Source organism: Platalea leucorodia, assembly GCF_965183815.1.
Source record: "Platalea leucorodia genome assembly, chromosome: 17".
NCBI lineage: Eukaryota > Metazoa > Chordata > Aves > Pelecaniformes > Threskiornithidae > Platalea > Platalea leucorodia.
This window is the reverse complement of record NC_138839.1, coordinates 2763404-2789054: the sequence shown is the minus strand read 5'-3', so window position 1 is coordinate 2789054 and position 25651 is coordinate 2763404. Positions and strand designations below refer to the sequence as shown.

Here is a 25651-nt window from a genome sequence, read left to right as displayed (position 1 = left end):
TTTAGATTTTAGTCCTAGTTCTGGGGTTCACCTAGTATGGGAAAGAGACAACAGGAACGGTGGTGATTTGGTGTAGTTTTGGAAGTTGTTGGTCCTGCTGTCGCGTGACCGAACTGCTCTGAGGGCCCACGTTTGGTGGCAGTGCCGCTTCTTTCTGAATAGCTCAGTGGACTTACTCGAGAGTTCGGACACGTACTCAATAGTTACACCTGGTTACGCCCAGGCAGGTGCGTCTCTGAGACGGGCCGTGTTATAGTGCTTCAACTTGCTGGCATGGCTGTTTGCATTTTAGTTTTCCTGGGTCTGTAGTTGTTTTTGGGTTTGTGGGCACCTAAAAATGTCTGTGTTACTTATAGCTTGGCAGTTTTTATTTCTTGATTTTTTTTAAGCAATGTCAAAACTAACTTTAAATTAAAAGCAGATGGTCCCTTACTAACTAGCAAGTTTGGTTCATATTGTATGACCAACTCAGTACTTTTTTTGAAAGTAAGATGTTTTGCTTTTCACCAAATAAAGAGAGAGGAGGGGAGATTTTAGGTGACCTAGAGGGACTTCTGTCCTTCACAGCAACAGATAAGATCTAGGGACAAATACCTAGAGAGATGATTTTTAAAGCAAGAATGTCAGTGTGTATTAATTTATTATGCAAGGTATCACGATAGTTGTCAGTAATAACCTCTCGTGAGTCAGCCTTCAGTTAAAATCCCTCTCTGCTGGAAGCAGACTTCAAGATGCTACCGAGAAACTTGAGTTTGACTTCTAGGCTATGGGGGACGCAGAGGTCCGTGGGAGGCTCGCTCAGACTGGAATATTCCAGCCAGCAATCTCATTCCCAAACAGCCATTTCCAGTTACAGCTCTGGGCTGCGGGAACAGTTAGCAGAAAGCTGACAAGAGTAAGCATCACACGGGGCACTTACGTTCGTTTCAAACGTTGCTCTTTCAGAGCAGTCTGTCCTGCTGTTAGAAATTAGAAGCGTGTGGAAATAATTAATTGGCTTGTCTATTTGCACCCAAGCAGCTACAGAGAAGACGAAACTGGGGCAATCTTTGATAAGACCATACTGTCCTAGTGCTAAAATCTTTCCTCTGGTTTTACGCCAGGATCAGCAGATGTACGTCACCACACAATGCCAGCTGGTTTTCCGCTTCTCTTCCAGGTGTTTGGCTTACAGATCTGGTACACGTAGCCGCTCACGAGATAGGACATGCCCTGGGGCTCATGCACTCCCTGAACCCCAACGCCCTCATGCACATCAACGCCACTTTGACTGGGAAAAAGACCATCTCTCAAGATGAAGTCTGGGGGATTCACAGACTTTACGGTAAGGAAGGCATGAAGAACGTTTGCCTAAAGTGTCGGTTGGATCCGGTGGAGCTCTCGTGGTGTTAGACCCTCACCAGTTGGCAGGACCAGGCTGCGAGCCACTGAGCAGTAGGCAGGAGCTGTTAATTACTCTTTGGCTGGACTCGGATGTATTAATACAACATGACAAAACTCTCTGCAAACCAAACAAGCTGTAGCAAGATTCTTTCGAGCTCCAACATATTCGCCTGCTGCTCTTCAAACATTACCTAGCGTAGGACTTGGAAACAGCGACTCTCTTGCCTCACTGATGCTGTCGCATGGAAGTAGCTCAATATCTCGCCCACTGCTCCTGTAACAACGGCACCCTGCTCTGTTGCTTGTACTCCTGGTTTAGGTTCCTTCCTGTCTCAGCTCTACCATTTACACTGAAATGTCAGTTTGTTTCTCAGAAGGAAGAGCCTACCTCAGTCCCTCTAATGCCTCATCTCCTTCCGTTTCAGGATGTAAAGACAGATTATTTATGTGCCCGTCGTGGGCACAGAAAGGTTTCTGCGAGAAACGCAAGAAGTTGATGAAAAAGCACTGTCCATCCACCTGTGACTTCTGCTACGGTACCTATCTAACTTCTCTCCTGGGATTCTTGGTGGGTTGGCACAGAGGGAGGAGGTAAAAGCTGAGCAGTGTTGGCTGCAGGGGTAGGCGGGATCCGAATTCCGCACTAGAGAGCCGTGGATGCCAGTGACTCGCCCCATCCAGCTCTACTGAGCAGCACAGCAGAGATGGCCGCTTACACATTTGAGCCGAGATCAAGGCTTGGAAATAGGAAGCAGCTTTTACGTTTAAACATTTGTGGACTAGAACATTAAACCGTCCCATTCTTCTCTAGCTTAGCTGAACCCACGGTAGGGAGTTTCTGCTCCGCGTGCCTCAGGCTGCTTCCCTTTGGACCCAGCTGAGGAAGTGAAATGCTGATGTGTTAAATTCAGAGACGAGAGATGCAGTGCAGTTCCTGATGCAGGGGTGGGACATAAACAAGACAAATGACATCTCAAGCACAGCTGGACTTGAGCTGCTCTGCAGAAAAAGAGATAAAGCATGTTGATCACCTTAATCTAGTCTCAGTTTTATGAATCCAGATAAGGGACTAATGCAGGATCAGGCGAAGGAACTGCAGCTGTGGAACTAAGCTTCAGATAAATCTCTCTGACCTGAAGAAGATGCACCGTATAACCAGTACCTCTTTCTCCAGTACAGAGGTATTTTTTTAGGCCAGATTAATGCAAAGATGCAGTCAGATAATTACAAAGCCACGTATTCTAAGGGACTGTTCCTATACATATGTGTACTCTTCCATATATATGAAATAGGCAAGGTGATTTTTGTCTCTCTCTTTCAGTTTACATGCCAGAAAATTGTTATCTTTGCATATGAATAATGTTACATGCCCATCCGAGAACTGCTCAGTAGGAGGCATTCTTAAATTAATGCTTTTAAGGTTCCTTAGGTGGTGATAACATAATTCCGTGACAGTGTTTTGGAATGACTGCAGCTTGACAATGAGATATGCTAACTTTTGCCATTTCTTTCTCTCACCTCTGGTGCATAGAATTCCCATTTCCAACCGTGCCCCCTACTCTGCCCCCACCAAGGACAAAAACCAAGACTGTTTCTGAAGGCAGGAACGTCACCTTCCGCTGTGGACAGAAGATAATTCATAAAAAAGGCAAAGTTTAGTAAGTGTTCTATCATTTATTCCAGTCCTTTAGGAGACTTTGCGGCTTACGTAGCAAAAAGGCTGAGGACAAAGCAGCAGAAGTAAGAACGCGGTGCGGGGCCCGCCACCGCCTCGGTTGGCAGCCGGAGCAGGAGGAGGGGTGGCTGGCAGCTGCCAGGAGGGGGGTGCAAACATCGTTCGTAGCATTGCAAAGCATTTAGTCTGAAAGCAGAGCTATCGGAAATGAGCAAGCAGAGTTGAAAAAGGACAAAATCCAATTCACAGATGTGGCACAAAGGTAATTCTTACCACCCAATTCCCCGGCCTATATTCTGCAAAAAACTACGGTCTTAAATTTACCTTTTCAATTAATAGCTTGTTAGCTCTTACTAATGTACAAGCATGTTATTTCTGGATGTATCTAAACTTGAGAGGGAGATGCCCAAGTCCAGGGGTTAGTTTAGACTGAGGACGCAAATTCCCATCAACTTTCAGTAAGATTCAAGCTCCTAAATTACTCGGGACAGGGCCCGGTTATATGGAATATACGGTAAAACTTCACCTTGCTTTGTTAAAGTCCCATCCGTGCTGCACACTTACTCAAGCAAACTCAGTAGGAGAAAGAACCACTAACACATATTGCATTGTACTGGACATTTTGTAGTTTAATTTCTATTATTTTTCTTATGACAGCTGGTATAAAGATAAGGAGCTTCTGGAATACTCCTATCCAGGTTACTTATCGTTAAATGAAGATCACATGAGCATCATTGCAAATGCAATTAATGAAGGAACTTACACTTGTATAGTCAAGAAAAAAGAAAGAATCTTGACTACTTACTCCTGGAGAATCAGGCTGAAGCACTGACGAGGGCCCTGGAATGAGCACATCAATTACGGCTAGTTCTGTTTCAAAGTCAAAATGTTTCTTCGGCATTTTATATTTAATCTCCAGTAGTGCAACTGAACTTCTAAATCAGCTGCTTCCATACCTTGGGCAAAAGAGACTCTGAGACTTGATTACTGGAACATAAAACTTGTCCAAATTAGTTTTAATGATAAAGAATTTATCAAGTGTGTACTGTACAGAGAATTAAAATTTTTTTTAAAAAAAGTAAAGTGTCAGATTTTGCAGTTAAACTCTGTGGATCGCTGCGGACTGCTGAAAAACAAGAACACGGCTCCTCATCAAACAAACGGCTGGAGAGAGCGGTGGCTCAGCTGTGTTGCACTGGAGGCAGAGGTGGTGTGGAAGCAAAATGACCAGTTGTGCTCTGTAAGTGTTCTGCTGTCGTTTTTTTAGATCCTGGTGCATAGCACTAGAAGAACTTATAAAAAAAAGTGTCAGACCTAATATTACTTTTTCTTTTACGTGTCAGGAGGAGGATGTAGGGTCACAACAAACCCTAATTACTCCGTTCCACATTTCTACACGTTCCGTTCAAGTATCCACAGCACACCTTTTCCCCCCCAACCACTTTCCTGTGGTTTGTATTTATTACTCGTGTGATCTTATCCCAACAGACGATTTACCTCCAGCAGCAGCTCCTCGTAACTTGTCCTTTAGGTGTCTGATCAATAAGCCTCTCGAAGCCTTCAGCAGAGATGAGGGAATTTCCATCGCCGTCCTGCCCCAGCGCCCAAGCGATGAGGTGGATGTGCCACATCCAGCAGGAGAGCAGCACGAGCAGCGGTAGGCAGAGCCTAGGGCACTCCCGTGTCTACAGCGGCGGAGCGTTCATTTGCACGGTTAGGAATCCCTGACAGTCGTGACATTTAGCAAGATCCTTACCCAGTATTAAGCATCCCACATTGCTCTTTGCTTAGGTTCATCCTTTCTTAGTTGTTCTCTTAACCTCTTGAAACAAGCTTCTTCCTACTTAAAAGCACCAACAAAACTGCAAAGCACCTCTCGCACCGCGGTACAGGCCGGCAGTCTAGGAAGACCTCTGTATTAGAGCAGAAGGGCTCTAGCAGCAAAATTCTCCTCTGTTCTAGGGTGGCAAAAGTGCAAGGGAAAAGAAACTAGTAATTACTGTTTGTCTGGTGCAATCGCAACGACTGTAATTTTACTGGCAGACATTTAGCAGGAACTCTGCACGTCTTCGTTCAGCAGACCAGAGCTGCGCCACACGGATCTGAGCACCTCTTCTCAAGGCAGCTCTGTCTTTGGGATTTGGAGGAGAGAAACAAGAACACGGAGCTGATCACCGTCATCTTCAGTAACTATCGCAAGGGGATGTCAACACTTCAGCTACAAGGAGGCTTAATCTTTGGGTAGAGCCAAAGTCCTTCATCTCACTTACCGCTACGGCATAACATTTGTCTTTTAAACCCATCATTTATGATGACCGCGTTTCATACAACTTCTCTGAATACCGTTTATTGACACTGCAGTACCCTACCGCTCTCTCTGTAGCGCTCTCCCACTGTCTGATGCTGCTGGCAGGCAGCGTCCACGCTGGAGCTTGGGGAAAAGTGGTGGCAGAGGCAGGGTAAGCACTGATCACCAAGGATCCGCTTTGCCACAGCCACCTTCAGAAACTGGATGTTGACCTGAAGGCCAGTGGAAAAAGAAACCAATGAAACAAGTTGCAAGCTTAAGACACCGGGCCAGGTACGCCACTGACACGGACGGCATGCACAGCACGCCAGCCCGCAGATCTGCTCTGCCTGCGGTTCCAAGGCTACCTGGTCACCCAACAGCATCGTCAGGAAAGAAAACACTTGAATTTCTGTAAAGAACCCAAGAAAAAAAATTAAGCTCTCCCCCTCCCGTGTGCACAGGCACACTGCATGACACGGCTTCCGTTTGCTGAAATGCAGATTTGCTGGCATGGAAAACAGTTCACAGATTTGGTGATATCCTCAAGGTAAGCAACAAAACTTACTTTCTCTTAGATTACAATTTGAATTTATAAAAATAAAAATAAACCAACAACAAAATAAGTACCTAAGCAACAACAATCCTGTGATTCCACCCCACACACATGCATTGGAACTTCCATTTTGTTTCAAATCATCTATTTCTGCACATTTTCCACACTGGCATCAGTTGTTCAAAAAGACCTAATTTCAAACTGCTTGGATACCACGATCCTGTTCCTGGTGAGAGAGACAACCTTTTTTTTTTTCCTCTCCTTACTTGCCTTGGCAAAGTTGACGTATGATTAAAAGCAAACACCTCCCTGTCACTGTCAGGACTCCAGCTGTGTTAGCCCGTGTTGAGAAGAACGTCTTGTAACTGTACATGAAGCACCTGTCTGTAAAGCGAAATGATATTCGCTGGCAGAGCGCAGTTAGCACTTCGGTGTGGTTATGCCCTTTCACTTCTCGCACATTTATTTTGCATGAATAGATAAGCTTAGCGTTCAGTTTTACCATCACAGTTAGCTGAGAGCACAGCAGAGTATAAAACTTAAAACTGCATCTTTGCATGGACAGTTAAGCTCAGGATCATAAAAGGCAAGCGCTCTGCGCAAAAACAGACAACCGAGACAACACAAAAGCAGAGATGCAGTAACCGAACAATGTTGCACTGCCCAGGGAGAGCTGATATTTCCCTTCTACAAAAAGCCCTGGAGTTACACATCTCTCTCATAACCATATTAAATTTCCATTGCAATCCAGTATTAGGTTTTCTTTCTTTTACTAAAATTACCCCAGCTTAGATGAATGACCCTTTTTGTCAGGAACACGGATCTTCCAGCGATGCCCACGCTGGCTGCAACAATGCCAAGGAAGCGAGGAAGGAAATAATTCCCGGAGCGCAAGGTGCACAGCACAGCTTGAAATACAAAATATGCAGTCGTGTCCTAATCCTTTGGAGCTTAGCACAGGCCAGGGCAAAAATGACTCCCTTCCTGTACTCTGTGGGACGCAGCAAACCCAAATCTGCTTTACGATGGGCTATCGATCTCCGCCGCCGAGGAATCTTGCTCAAATCCTGCACGCTCCAGTTACAGGACTATAACAGAACTGCTTCTCCTCCAGTACTAGGCAATCAGTCAGGCCTACACAGAAAATAGTTCTGCATTCCTCCACAGAAAAACAAACCAAACCACAAACCCTACTGTTTTCGAAATTTACCGCAATGCTAGTACACCCCAATGCCAGTTCCAAGGCCTTTACCCAGAAAAACTCTTAAAATGCACTGAAATTGATGGAATGTTTATAATTTAAGTTAATCCTTTTACTGGACTGGTGCCCAGTTCTGACTGCCTGAATACCCCAGCATTTTCCAAATCTTCCTGTTCCCAGAAAAGAACGATAGCATTATAAATTAGAGACTCGGAAGGCTGTGATATTCCAATGATTCCTCTGGTCTTTGATCTTATGAGAAAGGACTGGAATATGGCGTTACACAATCAGTAAAGCTAAGCTCTTCTTTTTATGGAAAAAGGGCATATTTAAAAGAACGTTCTATAGAAAATAAAGTTTCAAGTCTCCATATTAAATCTGTTTGATTTATAAAACAATAGAGCACTTCTTTTGTACCAGTGCCATTGTAAATACATGTATACAACACATCAAACAGCGGTCAGCTCAGTAGTGCACCCACAAATATTGTCAGCGAGGCTCAAGCCCAGCCTAGCTCCGTCCAAGGCACGCAACAGGGAAGAAACCTCAGCACTGTTAGGGTTTTTTGCCCTAACTATATTCAGACACATACAATTTACTTAAATTGAAAACAAAGTTGTTTGCCCAGGCTGACAATACGCTGTAATAGCGTCAGCACAGATTTGGGGGCAGCGGGGGGAATAACTTTCCACTCTAGAAGACTTAATGCCACCAACATCCAAGTTTGCTGCATGTGAAGAAATGAAATCCTTCACACTGACAAACAATTAAAAATGTATTTTAATTCTACAAATTTACAAGGAAAAAACCAAACCAAAACAAACCCAACAAAAAAAAACTAAACCAGAAACTGTTCCAGGATTGTACTTCAAGTTTTCTTTTGTCAAATTTTGTAACGATCCTTGGCTTTTCGGGTTAATTCCAGTCCTCTCATGGAATGCAGCAGTTTTATACTCCACACCCAGCAAGAGCCTTTCAATCTGGGATGACATTTGACTTTTTCCCTGTGAAAAACATCTAGTCTCCCCGACGTGAAGAACAGAACTGGGGCACTCAGAAATCCACTCACATGAACGGTTCTCTTCTGGTTTTGTTGGTTTTTTTTTACTCCTTTCCTGTCAAGTTTAAAACTTGAGGCTGAAACCAGGTCCTGCAGCAGACGCTCCTTGGTTTGTGGTGGTCAGATGGAAACCTGTGTCTTTCAGATCGTCATCGCCCTGTGAAAACCAATCACAATTCATTCAGCAGTAAGTGGCTGTGCAGCTGTAGTGACCTCTCCAACGCAAAAATCTAAACAACAACAACAACAACAACAAAATAAAGTATCTTTAGGAGATGAGAAACAAGCGTTTGATTTAGTGGCATCATAGCTCAGGTCGATGCAGAGTGTTATTCATGATCTTTAAACATTGCTATTTTAAAAGTTACCTTTTATAAAGGCATCTAAAGTGTATTTCTGGTTTGTATACCTACTTTTGACTGCACGTGTGAAAGATGAGATAAAAATTTGTGAACACGCTGTATAGATAGCTGTAAACTACACCTGCTCAGCTTCTGATGGAACAGGCTCGGCGTACCCTCCATGTCAATTTTTATACCCTCAAAAATCAAGGCTAAACAAACTTTTAGGCTGCTTCCTCTGTTAAACGGGGCACAGCAACTGTACAGTGCCATTTCATCTATGCCGAGACATGGAAATAGCACTAAGAAGTTGATCTAATTAAGGCACCCGAGACTCTAACGTGCCCCACGTACAAGGGCATCTTTTTCAGCCAGCTTTTTTGTTTTTCCAAAGTGGGCAGCACAATCCGCACAGATGGAAACACCACCAGCCTTGCCTTTTTTGAATTCTTCTCCAAATATTGGAAAAAGGAGACTGTTTCTATCCGCTGGATGTGCATAACTTACCAGGCTTTGGATTTTTTTCAAAAATAAATTTGCAGCTTTGAAAGCTTAGTTCAAAGTGTAGAACAATGTACACTTTCAAAAGAAAAATTGTTCTGCACTGTGACAAACCAGGCATCGTTTCTTTCTCAGCTTATGTACTGAAATTGGGATTCTGTGAATACCCCAGTAACTGGCCCTGCCCTTTGAAAAGGACCAGAGGGAAAGCTGGACTCCAGAACAGTGTCTTTTTCGTGCGAGTACAGGTCAGCCTCAGGGTCCCGAGCCCCAGAAGCCTAACAAAACGTAGCCCGCACAAAATCAGGATTTGGACATGTCCGAGGGCATCAGAAGTCGATGGCAGTTGCCGATCTGCTGTGCTTACCAGCTGACTGTATCCCAGGCCTCCCTCGGGTGGTCGTGGGCTAGTGCCACGCTTCACCCTCTGCTGTTCGCTTTTTGCTGGCCAGGTGGGAAACATGGAGGGGTCAATAGGAAGGGGAGTCTCTCGGAAATACTCGTGCTTCAGACCGTCCTCGGCAGTAATTCTTCTGGCTGGGTAGTACGTCAAAAAGCTGAGAAGAATTCAGGAAGGCAATGAAATAGGGAAGAAGAGAGACAGAGGGACAGAAAGAAGGAAAATTTTAGCCCCCAAATTATAAATTCTTCAGAAATGTGATTTAGAATTGTCTGGTTTTTAACAAAGAATTCTATTAATGGGTGTGACTGCTGACATACGGGTGATCGAGCACAGCTAGCTGATTTTAAAAGCATGCTTCCTACGTGAACCTGTCATTACTGGAACTGCAGCTGGCACTACCCATCAAAAGCAGCTTTTGTAGGGACCTGTTTACAGAGGTATAAATCGTTAGACACCTCAGAACGTATGGGCAGTCAGAGACAGCTCAAAAGGGATCCAGGATGGTTCCGCTCAAGTATTTTACAATGCTGCTTTGCGTTTTAGAGAAGACAGCTGAGATTATATTGATACACCGCAAAATATTGTAATACAGCGTAACTTCACTGCACAGCTTGTGGTGGTTTGTTTTAAACCTTTCGCAATACAGAACCACGTTTCACCGTACGATTCATCCTACCAAACAGCATTTGGCCCTGACCATGTAAGCACTTACATATCCAAGATTTGTACACGTGGTGAGTTCCACTGACTTATGTACACTCACTCGTGTGTTTTTGTAAGTTCCAGGCTCACATGAATACTAAATATTGTCATTCTTACCCAAAATAACGAAGACATAGCCCTGCCATAACAAAATCAATTATGAAATAGCTGACGCTGATGTAATATCCATCTTTATTAAGACAAGTTGTGCTTGGACCTTCTGAAAGGTTACCTAACTTCCAATAAATTATTCACAACTCATTAAAAAAACCTGGAGCGGCATAATTTTTAAAAATTAGAAAGACTGAAAATCCCCCCTTTCTAAAACAAAAAATAAATTAAATTTAATTTTTTTAAATAGAGACAAGTTTGAAGTAAGATCTGAAACTCAATCATTTCCACTACTTCATGTCATGAAATTTAAAGGGAATATTAGGGGAGGGAGGGGAACAGAAATCTCTCAAGCCGCTGTCAACCTTTTAAAGAAAAATGAATTGGAATGCAAGCAGAACGACCAGTAGAGTTAGTCAGAAGGACTGCCAGAACATCAGGTGTGACAGAACTCACAAACTAGGAAAATCTTGAAAAAAACCAAGATTGCTATTTTCCTAATTCTTTAATATGATCTCTAGAAGGTACTGCTTTTTTTCCTTTTTTCAACTGTAACTTGTTTTAACAAGATCCATCAGCAGACTGCGCTGACGGCTGACTCACCACATAATTAAACATGACACGAATGAGCTAAAACTACTACTAAAACATTTTTCTATTCTTCTAGGGTATAGGTGTGCAAGAATAATCTTGGACTGAGGTTTAACAGCAGGTGTTAAGAGCATGGTACACTGAATAAAGCCGTTGCAAGGAATGTCACAGCCAAACTTCAAACGCATCAGCATGCTTTGACACGGTTAAATGCACCGAGATGCCATGCTTCACTACACGTCATTTCCACCGCTGTCATAGCACGTGAACACGTTTTCCCAAGGAGACCCGAGAAGGCAGCGCTTACTTGTTCATCAGGTCAAACCCCTGATCGGAGAGGAGTGCTCCAAATCTCTTGCGTAGGTTGTTATAGGGGTATTCCGTGAATGTCATCTTCTTTACTGCTGGCAGCTCATTGTAACCAGGCCAGATTTTTTCGCTCGGAGTACCTAGATCCTGTAAATTAAAATATCCCCTTAATAAACTCATCCTAGAGTGCAACCCTTCTGCTTATTCATTATGTAGCTATAGGAGTTGGTAAGCATCCCGAGAAAACAGGCAAAACACAAATTATGATGTTAGCCTCCTATAAGCATTGTAAAACAAGAATCAAAGTAATGAGCCTGTTATTAAAGCTGAATCTCTGTCAAAGAGCATCAAGCACTTTAATTTCTTACTCCTCTAATGTCCCTGCCTCTAAAACCAGTCAGAAGCCAAAGCTGTTAAAAACGTTACCTTAAACACTTTGTTAATCTGGTCGATTTCTGACTTCCCTGGAAACAGCGGCTTCTGCGTTAACAGCTCTCCAAATATGCACCCGACCGACCACATGTCTATCGCCGTTGAATATTCCTGCAAAGGAGGAGTACGTTACACCTTATAAAATCAGTAAGATACTTTCACCGAGTTGTTTGGGGTTGTTTGTTGTTGTTTTGGTTTGGGGTTTTATTTTTTTTCCTTAAAAGATTCTACCACTCAGAACAGAACACATACAGTCATTCCCATACCCAAGGCACCGGTCTCAACTGTATTTATTTAAAAGCTAAAATTACTGTGAATGATGAGTAATGCCCATATACACAAATACTTCAGGATGAAACGTCAAAGTCTCCACAATGTTGCCTTTCTTTTTCACTCGCAAACAGAGCGTCGCCACTAGCAAAGCATTCTAACTTGCGCTCCTTCACAGAGATCCTTAGCCCTTATTTTGCCACAAGAGCGATCTCGGGTCATGGGCGCAAAACCTGGTCTCCACGGTACGCCTCTTCTCTTAAATGCAGCCATTTCTCCTGTTACAAAAACATCTTTGAAAGATTGCATGGAGCTTCTCTCACTTTTGCCCCTATTTTTTTGGTGGTAGTGCAGTATTATTTTCTGGCGTGGTTCCTGTCACTGAAGCCCTACAGAACCCTACTGATTTCATCCAGATTTCAGTCGTGAAATGGGTACTCATAGGGAACACTGCCGGGATGTTGCCAGTACCCTGTTCTGCTCTCAGGTGTCACACATTTTAGACTAAGTTAAAAAAAAAAAAGTCCAGCTGCCCAAGATGACAGTGACGGTTTGCACCAGTCCGCGAGAAGTCCAGCGGCACTGCCGCAGCAGCGTTCTAAAGGGGAAAAACTCAACCTCTCACCCGCCCACCCTCTGTCTGTGGAAGATGGAACTTTTTTAGCTGTGTTATTAGGAAAAATAATACTGCAGATTCAGAATTTCCACCTCTAAACCAATATAAAGAATCAAGCATACTCATACTTTGTTCATAAATTATAAAATAAAGTTAGTCTGAAGAGTCATTCCTCTAGCAGCCAGAGGAACAAGGAGAAACGTACCTTGGCTCCAAGCAACAACTCCGGAGCCCTGTACCACAGTGTCACAACCACTGGCGTGTAAGGCTTCAGTGGAGATCCGTATTCTCGGGCTAGTCCAAAATCTCCAACCTAAATGAAAATGGGTAATCGGCAATATTTCCAACATTGACCCTACCATTTACTAAGTGCCAGTGCGCGCTGGCTACTGCATGGCTTCCAGCCTTCAAACCAGCCACGCAGAATGCGCTGGTCCTCAGGGGCCTGCCTTGTCTTTTTCCACTGCAGGGAAAAAACATTTTTCCCCTTCCTGAGGCCAAGTAAGAGTTCCTATTATCAATCACCTTGACAGAAAGCTTATATGGCAGGGGGAAACCAAAACCAAACAACAACAAGAGATGCTGACTTCAACTTTGCAAGCAAGAAAAAAATTCAAAGTCCAGTTTTGCTGAGAAAGGGAAAGGCTTAACAGCAACAGCAGTAAGATGTAAATAACGGCAATATACAACTGGCATCTAAAATTTAGAAGTAAAAATTGAAATGTTTCGTTCTGATCTTATTAGTACTGCTTTTCTCTTAGATTTTTGTAAGAAGTCAGTGAAAGGTTAGATAGATTTTTAAAGTGTGCAACTTTTTTGCAAGACTTTTTCTCTGTAAAGAGAATCTCCATCTCCACCAGTAACTGTACAGTTCAGCACTACTACAGAGATTTATAGTCTTTATTAAGCCTCACAATCTCTCAAGTTGAAAGAGCAACCCCAGTTCAAACCCTATGAAGCTGATAGAGAAAAAGTAAATGACACTGTCACGCATACAGTATGCTGCACCGCCAGGAAGAGAACACTGTTCAGACTTTAATTGCACTATAAAGAATTCAGTATTCGCTAGGGCGTGCTTATTAGTCACATCCTAGCATAAATCTTGCAGTCGTGGCAAGACAATCTCTTCACTTTATTAGTAAAGTTCACTCTTTCGCAACTGTGTGTTTTACAAGCCACCCCTCATACCTCCTAAAGACTCAAGCGAAGCATTCTACCCAGCTCTCGACAGAGCTACAATGCAGCGTAATTCTGCAATACAAGCTTTTTCGTAAGTGTGCTACATTTCATGTAATTCTTACTTTTAAGATGCCTGAATGACTGAGCAACAGGTTGGAAGTTTTCAGGTCTCGGTGAAGTATCCAGTTGTCGTGAAGATGCTTGACTCCTCGCAGTAACTGAATCATCAAGGTTTTCACTTCACCTGAAATGACAAAAAGAAGCCAAATACACTTAAGAGAAGAAATCTATCTTTATTTCTTTTGTTTGGAGAACAGGGAAGGGGGCAGGGGGAAGAAAAGGATGTCAAGTTAAAAGCACAGTATAGTCTACACCATAAAAACATGTTAAGCAGTTAAAGCCACAGAGCTGCCAATAAAGCAAAATTAATTTGGATAGCTGGAGTGCATCCAAATAACGCTCAGAAATTAATGCCCCTCAGAAACATAGGAAGTGGCCAAAATTAAACCCCAGTGTTCTTGTCCAGTTTAGCACAGGGGAAACTCCCTCAACTTCACGTGTGAACCTCCACTTCACCCTAAGCATGCTGATAAACTGGATTCATCAGCCAAGTATCACTATGAACATCAGCGCTCCCAGCCTGCGGCCCTATCTTAACTTGTAGCAGTAAAATCAGACCAAACAGAGAAAAAGCAATGAAGTCTCTCTTCCAAAGAACACTCGTAGGACATTCCAAGGCAACACACGTCACCATACAAAGCTGGCTCTGAGGTCAGTACAGCCCAAAGACACCAAGGTTTGTGTTGGCCGGTTTTCCAGTTTTGAGAATTATAGGAGGCTACGGCAAACAGTACCTGGTAGAAATGGTTGCTTCATTGTTTCCATCAGACTCTTGAGATCGTGTTCTACGTAGTTCATTACAATATAGATTTTATCCATATTACTGCCTACAACAATTTCCTAAAACACAGAAACAAATGATCAAAACAAGCACGCAGCATTTAAAAAGCACGCAAAAATGAATTTTATAAATTTACTGGCAAGAGGATAAAAGGAGCCTGCCACTGGTGACATCCATAGAAAATGTATTTTTCTATGAAAAAAAAACCACCTCATTTTTGCAAAACATCAGATTATGTAGAGACAAGTGATGTCTATAAAGTTTTACGGGTAGTATACAACTGTTTACAGAAACAAGCTCTGCCACGAATGCTAACATTTTTATAAGGTATTTTAAAAGCCAAGAGGCAATATTTTAAGAACAAAAATACTTTTGAAATAGAAGATTGTGGCCTTACTCTGACAGTGACAATATTTAGATGCTGTGCTTTCAGAATAGTATTTATTTCTCTCAGAGAAGTAATGGGAAAGCCTTCCTTTTCCTTTTCCATTTTCAGTCGCTTCAGAGCCACAATTTCATCTGCAAAGAAAACAGAATTATTAACTGCACGTTTCCCATCACATAGCTAATAAAATACACGTTAAGAGGTCCCCCAGTGTTCTGTCCCTAATTTAATTTATTTGAAGGAAAACGGTTACTCAAGACATTCTGTTGAGCCAAGAAGCAGAGTCAGTCTCACATTAGCAAAGTAAAACCAAAAAAACCCACCACCACAAGATTGCCAAGTTCAAAGAATAAAATCCAAAACAACAATCCAAACGCTGCATCATGAATTTTAGTGTATTCCAATATAACTAAAGAAAAAGTGTCTTTAACTCTAAACTCCTCATCGTAGGTTAGGAAGATAAGATAGCAGAAATGCCTCAGGTGCAGTTTACCTCTGTTTAAAGACCCGACTTGAAACCAAGGTGCTACTCAAAACATGACTGAAGCAAACTATTTAAACACATCTGGTTTTTGCATGATATTGTGGAGAATAATGGTTATGTCAGTCTCAGAGAGGGCCTCAAGATAGAGAGGGAAAAGAAAAACAAGCTCATGGTAGTTGTCCAGTGAACAAGTGCACTCAGAGAAACCACGATGCCAGCTGCGTACTTCCACTCCCCAAAGGAGACCAAATGGCCATACTATTCTAAAATAAACAGAGGAACCTAAGCATCCAGAATTTAAACTTGTCACCAAAATCACAGCTTGTCAGTTGGAACCTGAGAATAACCCCAATTTCTGTCCAGGTCTGCTTTGGAACATAGTGCTTTTCACAAGCTCTCTTCACCATCTGCCAACTCTATTTAAAACTGCAGATATTTAATTTACGGTGCTACAGTTACCCTTGAAAATGACCAGCTTGCTAGAAAGCAATGTATCACTAGTGATGGCAACACTACAGGAAAAGCGAGGTCAGAGCCAAAAGAGCAGATCGTATCTTGCTGTGCATTATCTTTTTCCAGGAAGAAAGTAGTGCTGCACTAATATCACTATTTTTGTTAATCTATCAAAGCAAGTATTTCTTTCACTTGAGGAATCACCATGGAAGAGGAACATATGACTTGATGGCTGGCTCTCGCACCATTCATAGGAAATGCAATAGTTTCTTCAAGACGCTTGCCATTACAAACCAGAGAAGCAAAGAGACTGAGTTTTAAAAATATAAATCCACTTGTATACACAAGAATTCTTTTTTGAGAGGGAGCTTAAAAAGAGAGACGTTTCTTTCTACAACAACATACTGCAGTACGTACTCACTGCACACCAACTGCTGCTTATGGAGTCTCTTATCGGTAGCTGCGCTTACAGTGACGCCTGGTGGAACGCTTATATCCAATTCTGAAAACTTCCACCCTGGTAACTACAGCAGATCTCAAGCCAGAAACTGAAACCGTGTTAATTGTTCTACACCATCACGGCTAATACAGAGATTACTTCTGAACTCAAAGAGCTGCAAGTGAAGCCCTTATGTCAAAGTCCACATCCTATTAAAAAGCAGAGATTCTTCTTGATAAAGTATTTTAGACAGATTTTGTTCATCGATGACAAATGCAGAACCCTAATTTGCATACAACTGCAGCCCTAAATACCATGAAGATAATAACTGGAGACCACTTATACTAACCAGTCTTCTTGTCTTTTGCTCTGTACACTACACCGTATGTTCCTTCTTCAATCCTGTTCAAACACTGAAATTCCTCCACGCTACGACATCCCTGGAAAAACCAGACAGATGGACAACATTTACTCCTCCAGCATCTGGGGGAGGGTTTTGCTTGGTTTTTTTTTTTAAGAAGACATAGGGTAAACTTCAGCAACTTCACACGAATAGTTAAAATTTACCAAAAGAATTCAACGATATGGCTATGCCATGTGGGAAAGGTATCTTTGGAGTTTATTCTTACTTGGATCTCTAAAGGAATGCTGGACAGAGCCTGTGTTTTAGTAGATCAACTAAATTATTTCAGTAACTCTTCACTCATTCACTTTTGCACAGAATAAACTAAAATTTCTGCCACAATGGCAAAGGCAGCAACGCAGCACCTTAGACTGACACCTTTCACATAGTTAATTAATAAAAATACGCTTTCTCTTCGTATTTCTACACTTTGCTGTTGGCTACAAAAAGAATAACCACCCATCAGTTTCTGTTCACGATAACAGAACTCTTCCAGCGCAAGCATTTTCAGAGAGCAATACCAAGACATCAGAGTATCAAATGTATTATTACATTCTTATCTGTATCTAAAAGAGTAATTTCATTTTTGCTCCACGCACATTTTTTCCTTGTCAAAAAAAAGACAGCAATATTTCACACAGAAATGTGTATTTTGTGATGTTGAGTCAGCAAGGCGTATTTTGCCCATCAACTACCTCATTCACAAGTATGTGTTTATGATGTTAACAAAGCAGCTCGGGAAATCCGTTTGCCTATGATATTCTCAAGCATCCTTTAAGCAACCCTCTACCTGAAGCGCAGGGAGATACTTGGGAAGCTCTTGTTTCAGTTCAATGGGGGAGGACGCTGGTGAGTCAGGAATATAGTCTCCTTCTGTCATTGCGTTGGAATGAGGGGTACCCTCCCCTACTTCCTCCTCTTCTACTTCGCTTCCTGCGGAATCTCGGTCAAACCTTGACTCTGTAACTTTAAAAGTCAGAATCAGTTGTGGAAAGAGGGAGCCATCTGGAACAATTAAGCTCAGCTTCAGCCAAATAAGGGTAGTAAAACACTGATCGCTATACATGAGATAGGTGGGCAACTTACGTTACTGCAACAATAAAGACAAATGAGAAGCCTAATTTCTCCTCTTTGCAGAGATGCTGCTTTCAAGAACTTGTTTACAGTCATGTACGCACAATTTCCAGCGTTAAATACAGCATGTCAGAAGAAAATATCTTTGCACTAACAGAATGAGAGAGAAAACTGACCCAGTATATCTCATTCTGATTGCAAAGCTTTTTTGATGAGAGGACAGGACAAGAGACCCAAAATGAAAAAGCAGCAGACATTAGCTCATTAGACTAGGATCTGATTTCCTCTAAACATTGACCTTGGAACAGATATCAAGGAATTTCTGATTCTGACATGAGAATGGCCACAAAATGCCAAATACACGATGCTTTAGAACGATGGCAAAACTGCAACAAGAAATACATTTAAAATACTTTAAAATATTTGTAGAAACAGATTTATTTGGCTGCAAAAATTGAGCCAAACACTTCTTTAAATAGTCAGTATTTGCATTGTACCAACTGGGATGTGGTTTCCATTCTCCCGTTCCTCCTCTTCACTCATTTCTTCCTCGCTCACCTCTTCTGCAAAACAGAATCAAGTGCAACTGAATAAACTCAACGCTCTGCAGTTCCTTGTAAGGCAGATCACTATTGAAATGCTTTTCGAATTCGCGAGGCCTTCTTCACCACTATCTAGTGAGCGACCTCATACTTCTGTTTCACCTGGAAAGCAAATGCTTCCTCTAACTCAACAGAGCTGCACCTTACAGCTTCCAACAGGGAACACAATCCTTACCAGTTAACTGGGAATCGGGGATGGGGGCAGGTGAATAAACTAAAAACTTATGAATATTTGCTTATTAACTGTAATTAATTTTAAAGAAAAACACCCAGCCATCAGAGCATGCTTTTGTGCCTTTTCTTTACTAATGACAAGAATGGCTGTAAGTAGACTTTTTTAACTAACTTTTTTTTTTTATTATTATGGTCATTTATTTGTACTGGCATGAAAAAAAAATCTGAAATTTGCAACTGAAAATAACTGAAAGTGAAGCGACATTTGTATTTCACCACCCCCCAAGTAAGTGCAGAATTGTTCTCTAGAGAATATTTGGTATTTTACAAAATTACTTGAACTGTTAGCCTTACACCATTTAGGAAGACAAAAATGGCTTTCAGTTTTGTAATCTGGCTTCTTAGACAAATAATTGGCATTACCTCTATATAAAAGGATAGAATATGACTTGTACTTGTTTTTTTTTCTTTTTAGTTATCTTGACCTGTGAGGTCTCAGCCTATCCTAGACTAAGAGAAAAGGAAAATGTTCAAATAAAACAATACAGAATGAGAAACAAAGAAATTCATAACACACCATTCTAGGACCTGCTTTATGTTACTCACCAGCTGACTGCTCAGATACTTCCTCAGAATTGCTTCCTGTCTCCTCCTCCTCCTCCTCTTCTTCTCCCTCTTCCTCAGAACCTTCACTGCTAGACTCTTCCTCCTCTTCTTCTGAGCCTGATCCAGATTCTGTTCAGGAATAACCACACACATAAGGGGGTAGGCACACACTCTGACAACAGTGTTGCCTCAACAGACAACTGTACAATTAATTACATCTACTGAATTGAATCTAATCACCTGATGAAGACTCTGCCGAGCTGGTTTTTCTCTCGCTGTCACTGATGTCTTGCAAGTCTGAAAGAGGATCTCTCTCTTCTGGTTTCTCTTCTTTTACTGTTGAGACCACAAAAATTAAAAACAGTCTGCTCACTGACTCTCAATACCCAGATAACTGCTTTACTTTCTCTGGCCGCTAAATTGGTGCTGAACATTCTGCATTGGAAATACAGAACACTAAAAAAAAAATTCACACTCTGCTCAAAAGACAAACAGCTTTTCTGAACTGCAGTGGTGCAGGATCAACAGCCAAAAATGTGGAATATTGACCTTTTGTTTTTTAAACATGATATATGCCTAAGCCCCTCTAAGTGTAATTTAAAAAAAATGAAAAAAAAAAAAAAAAGTAATATGGTAACAAGTATCACCACAACACAGTCTCACTAATGCGGGTACATACAGCGCTTACTCTCAGTGCTTACTATTCTAATGCACGGCCTCCGGACCACCATGAAACAGCATGTGCGACCAATTAGACAGCAGCTTCAAAGGACTTACTGCCTGCCTCCACCTGGAATTTCAGCTGATTACATTCTGCAATCAGCTTACCTGAAACAGTTACACTTATTTTTACAGCTACATGCGTTAACTAAGCAGACACAGAGCTGCTGCTCTTTAACCAAAGACACTTTTATGTCAATTGTGCAAGTTCTCTACTCACAGTTAGAACCTTCTAGGCATGGGAAGGACCATTTTCTGGCTTACAAAACAAATTTCACCATCTAACCAGAATACTGCCTTAAGCATTTATCTTCTGCTACAAGATGACCGTTATCAGTGATGCTTAAACTATCTTGATCCCTGTAAGGTGACTTTTTAAGGTAGCTTAGTTCCTAACAACAAATCCAACTGGAGCTAGTGTAAACAATCCCTTTTTAATCTGCAAGGGAATTAAACTACGAAATCTTAAAAATTCAGTCAGCTGCTTCCTTCATGATTGAATGAAGTAACTCTGAAACATTTAAAATTACTACTCCTGCTACTAAAAAGGAAAGATTCATTCAGTTTGTCACTTGCACAATTACCTGCAAAACCAGCATTGCTTTAGAAAACAGTACATATTCATGAATATTCCAGAGTTATGCCACCATGGATGAAGTGGATAATACCTTCGGTAGAGTACCAGGGATATACGTTTACTACTAAAAATGAAACGCTACCCCAGAACAGCTCCTCCTAGCCCCCAGGCAAAGACATTATAAAGTGGCAAATGCTACCTGGTTTCCTGCTATCTCCTTGCTCAAGCTTGTCTCTTTGCTGTCGTAATGGGCTGCGACTCCAGGGTCTCATTTTTACTTTGTCTCCATATTCTTCCCTCACTGTTCTATGGTGTGCAGAAACTAGTGAAAACAAAACCGGAAGAAATCGTTACATCTCCCTGCCCTAATCAGAATCCTTCTGTCTGCCACAACCACCTGCTTTGCATACTTGTCATTTTTCCTTACAAACTAAAGGGTAATGGGGAGGAGTGGAAGTGGAACCTAACTACAGCTAGGAGAATAAAGGACTACGATTTACCTCATGCACAATAAGAACACGGGTTTGTACTACTTAGAGAAAGGTGCTGCCATACTTAGGAAACAGAAGCAAGATGCCCTATATACTACACAGTAAATGCCCTGAAACTAAGGCATTAATGCCAGAGAGAGAAGTGGACAGACCAGGAAGATACATAAAAGAATAAAAACGGCTAAGGGTTAGAAGGAGCTGACAGAACATTTAGAGCAATAAATATAACTAAAATGAAAGGCTAGATAGACTGAACAATGTGAGTGTAAATAACAAGCACAAAAAGGAGCTGTTTGGTATGAGCCAAACTAAAAAGAACAGCAATAAATATGGCTGCTTCTGCTACTCTTGAACAATCTTTGTCACTTGATCACAGGAATGGGCTCCGATTTTTACCTCTGAAAGCTGGGACAGAGATCCTTCAACCAAAACTGAACTTAGATTGCAAGTATCTGATATGCTATGCAAAGTGAGGGTTCATGTGTAGAAGTTAATTTAAATTGCTCAGTTATCGGATCTTCCCCACTTGATTCCCACAACATCCTTTATCATGGTTGAAGTACTTCCATGATCTCTCTTCCCTCCCTTTGCAACTTACTTCCCCAAATCCTTTAAACACTTAATTTTGAGACTTCAACCTCCACCAAATTTAGACCCAGCCAAAGAGTTCAGAAGTGACTGGGATCGTGACGGATACACACACACACACGCACAGAGACAACATCAGTTACATAAATTTTGTTTCTACTGGAAACCAGACTAACAGAGAGAGGCAAAGAAAGACTTACTGACTAACCAATACGCCGTGATATGACGTTGTTTTATTTCCCCATGTAGAACTTAACAGATTCCCACCCCCCATGTAGAAGCCTCTCCCTGACCCGCCTTTTTCTTTGTTTTGTTTTTGGGTTTTTTGGGGGTTGTGGGTTTTTTTGTTTTTTAATTCTGGCATTGACCCAAGTAAAAAAATGCTTTCTATACCTCATTCCACCATGGTGTCAGCAGACAGTAAGCCCAAACAACATTTATACAGAGACAGTTACCTTCTCTTCTGGCTTCCCGTTCCTTACGTCTTTCTTCAGCTCGCCTTTCTCGTTCTTTTTGCTCCCTTTGTTCCTTTTGCTGCTCTCTGATTTTTCTCTCTCGTTCTCGTTCAAGTTGCTCCAGACGATCTCTAGAAAAGAATTATTTTTTGTTACGTTACAGTTCACTACAAATTCAGCTTATGAAGTAAAGGAAAACTGTTTTTCTATAACAACTACAGGGTCATTTAATTTCATTAGCAACAATACCACTGATTGCATATCAGTCAAAAACAGACGTAGCTTTTCAGCTGATCCTTTAAAAACAGAGTTTCAAAGACAAAGACCATGCGCTCTCAAACACAGGAGCTTCTGCACCCTTATCAGGATTTAAACAGAAGTTAAGCAAGTTCAGTTAATAAATCCCCTAATACTATGCAAAATTAGTTTATGCCTTTTTTTTTTCATTATAGTAAAACACTAGCAATGAATTCACCTAGAAATATCTGTCGCAACGAAGTCTCTTACAAAGGTAATTAAAGTCAAGAACACATTTTCATTAGACAACGCATTCACAGGAACGTGGCACTGGCATCAGACCTTACAAGTTTTTGCTCTGAATTTTTTTGTCAATGAAACGATGAAAGGTTAGAGACAGATTTAGAGGAGGAAGCTGTTCATCCCTCTGTTGGTTTGGCACAGGGGAGGGATGGATGTACCTCTCCCTCCTGGAATGCTCCCTTGCCATTTCTCTCCGTTTCTGTCTTTCCCATTCACGACGGGCTTTATCCTGCTCTTCTCTATGTCTCTTCCTACGCTCATGTTCCCGTTCTTTCTCTTTCACTCTGGCATGTTTCCCTAAACAAACAAAAATGAATTTTGGAGTGTTACTATTCAAAATATTTAGCGCTCCTACTTTTAAAAGGCAAAACTAGAAAGGATGACACTTATGGAAACCTATTTTCATGTTCTCTGTTGTTTTCCTAATAGAAAAATCCTAATCTGAAAGGGTGTTGGAAAATTAAAAGACTACAAGATCTTGCACAAACACTTGCATTAAAAACAGAAAAAGGCTGTTAGCAGCAGGAATACAACTTGAATGTTTCTAGAAAGGATATTTTTTCCTTTACAGTCAGGTACAAAGATCACAGCTCAGCCCACTCACTCAGCGAAGCCAGAAAGAAGCTTAACAGACTTCAAAGAGTAGAAGTAGACTCTGTGTCCCTGTCCCAAAGCGATTACTGTCCTCTCAAACACATATATACCCCCGTCATTCCCATAAGGGCATTAAACATAATCAAAGAAATAATAAAAGTTTAAATTCCTTTGTCTTATCCACCTGACGTGTTTTCTTTAGTTTGTAGTTACTGTAATTTACTTTCTACACGATGCCTGTTTGGCTTCACCTTGGGAAGCTACCGGAAATGTTACCCAAATGCAGTAATAACAACCTTCCGCTGAATGACTTCGATGTCTGCGTTTCTCTTTCCTCTTCTCATCTTTTCTGTGATGGGTTTTTTCTTTCCGTGACATTTGCTGCGGTGGTTTTATAGCCAAGGAGTCATCTTCTTCTCCTCTAAAATACAAGAAAAATTAATAAACTCAGGGAGGTTACATGTACTCTCAAACAGACTGCGTGTTATCTCCTCTTTTCTCCATTTTGAAAAGAATGCATTTCTTCCTATTTCATTTATATTAAAATTCATTTCCATAATACCCCTGAACCAAGGCATTAACAGTACCTTACAGAAAATCAGCCAGGTAGATGAGAAGTTAAGCTATTTTTATAAGCGCACTTTTAATCCGCAAGCAAACTGAGGATGAATTAAGCACCGAAGCGAACTCGGCAGGCCTGCTTTAACTGCATCGAGAGCAAAATATTTTATTACTTGGTAGCGGCCAAAACTGGACCACCGTTCTGTTAAGCCTTAATCAGTACTTCAAAATGATACCCTAGCATGTTCTACGAACAGGAGGCAAGATGGCACATCTGCACGCTAAAGAAGTTAAAGTTTTCCCTTCACGTATTTTTAAAGACTCTTCTCAGTACTTCTAAAGGTTAATTTCAGTAACTCTTCCAAAGGTAACAAGGTTATTCTCTTATTCTCACCTGTCTTCCATAGAGTCTTCTCTCCTGTAAGGTGAATTTCTGATTGTTATTTCCATGCGGTGATCTCTCAACTCCCCCTCTTCAAGAGAATCCCGCTTTGAATCCCTATCATCTGACTGCGACAGAAATGCAAGAAAGGGCAAAACCGAAATGCAATTAATTTTTACGTCACAAAATGAAAAAAATTTAAATAGTACGCAACTCTTCCATTCCTGGCTCAAAAGCCATGCTCAACTGGTCGTACCAGTGAAGTATACTAACTTACGAAACAGATTTCATAGTTGTAAGCAGCCAAATACAGTTGGCTGCTTATATTGATATTATATTATATTGATATATATATATATTATATATATACAGATATATATATAAATCAAATACATATTGACTGCAACTATAGCTGAACTTTTGTAAATTCAATGTAATTAAATAATTAAGGAGGATCACATTAACTATTGTGGATTTCTTTCCAAAATAATGTTATTGTGTACATAATTGTACAAAAAGAAATAGTAACATATAAGTTATTCAAGAACAATTATTTAAACCCATTCTTCTCGAAAATCTTTGAAAGGTTTTTACTTGAGCCGCAACTTCCAGTTAACGACATCAATTTCTTTACCTTTTCTAACCAACAACTATGAAACAAAGCACAGTATACGACGTAAGGCCAGTGCGATCTTAGCAAAGCATCGTATTTTTGTCAAACTTTGGAATTAGAGATCACGCGTGAAACATGCAGAAGAGCACAGAGGAATTCCACTGACAGGGCGGCAAGCCTTGTTCTCATCGGAAAACGAGGACATAGGCCCCGAAGCTCCTCAGGTTTCATTAGAAATGCTTGTATACCAACGGGTGGCTTACATTTTTCATACGTTTTATCTCTGCCTTCTCCTCTTGCTCCTTCCTTCGTTTTTTTTCCTGAAGAATTTCATCTAAAGTTTTCACTTTCCAAGAATCCTTTTCATCACCCATTTGAGTTAAAAAAAAAAAAAAACTCTGAAAAAGAACACAACGTTAATGAAACCTACACAAACTACAGAGTCCGACACGGCTGCGTCTACGTTACACTGACTTTACGTGCAGACAAACACCTAAGACACCACCTTCAAGTAAAGCCCGGTTGCCCCTGACTTGTGCTGAACCAGAAAAGCCCGTTTTAAGCCTCGAAGCACACACGCAGACTTTGCTTCGGGCGTCGGGACCCGCTCGGGTACAACAAAGACGCCGCCTGCCAGCGCGGCCTGGCGTTTCACGGCCGGGGCGGCCAGCCCAGCACGGCCTCCCACCCGACAGCCCCGGCCCGGCCCGGCGCTGGCCCGGGCCCCGCGGCCCGCACCCGGCGCGGCCGCCGCCGCCCGCTTTGGCCCCAGCGGTTTCGCCCGGGGCCCCGCCTCCGCCCCGCTCCCGCTCGGCCCCGCGCCGCCGCCGATGCGGCGCCGGGCGCGGCCGGGCCCCGCCCGCCGCCCGAGCCGGGCCCGCTCACCGCCGCCGCTACCGGAGCCTGGGACGAGCAGCGCGGGACAAAGGCGCCACTTCCGCCCGCCGGAGCAGGCTGATGACGCCCCACGCACGCTCCGTGACGCAGGCGCC

At 41.9% G+C, this 25651-nt stretch overlaps 2 protein-coding genes across 7 annotated transcripts in view; one reads left to right on the top strand and one right to left on the bottom strand.

Annotated features, from left to right (window-relative positions):
- Nucleotides 1–11106, top strand: part of LOC309598328 (E3 ubiquitin-protein ligase MIB2-like) — a 79562-nt gene extending 68456 nt beyond the window's left edge. The window contains 5 exon segments of the mRNA XM_082328786.1: nt 1160–1324; nt 1809–1919; nt 2915–3041; nt 3716–5895; nt 10888–11106. Of these exon segments, the coding sequence (XP_082184912.1) occupies nt 1160–1324; nt 1809–1919; nt 2915–3041; nt 3716–3890 (578 nt within the window). The 3' untranslated portion in view covers nt 3891–5895; nt 10888–11106.
- On the bottom strand, nt 7865–25601 carry LOC309598327 (cyclin-dependent kinase 11B). Of its 6 annotated transcripts, none has more exons than XM_082328780.1 (20): nt 25545–25601; nt 24923–25055; nt 24059–24174; nt 23400–23524; nt 22668–22806; nt 21970–22100; nt 20635–20757; nt 19379–19474; nt 19139–19267; nt 18254–18319; nt 17473–17648; nt 16629–16719; nt 14916–15037; nt 14472–14577; nt 13740–13861; nt 12644–12751; nt 11547–11663; nt 11119–11267; nt 9372–9561; nt 7865–8319 (listed from the first exon to the last, which is right to left on the bottom strand). In XM_082328780.1, exons 2-20 carry the CDS (start codon nt 25031–25033, stop codon nt 8227–8229), a joined length of 2310 nt encoding a protein of 769 aa, XP_082184906.1. In that variant the 5' UTR covers nt 25034–25055; nt 25545–25601; the 3' UTR covers nt 7865–8226. The 6 variants fall into 6 exon arrangements, with proteins under 6 accessions (XP_082184906.1, XP_082184907.1, XP_082184908.1 ...); XM_082328781.1 differs by lacking the exon at nt 25545–25601 and adding an exon at nt 25165–25367 and having other exon boundaries at nt 24923–25057; XM_082328782.1 differs by lacking the exon at nt 25545–25601 and having other exon boundaries at nt 17473–17642; nt 24923–25367.
- Between the last annotated feature and the right edge of the window lie 50 nt (nt 25602–25651).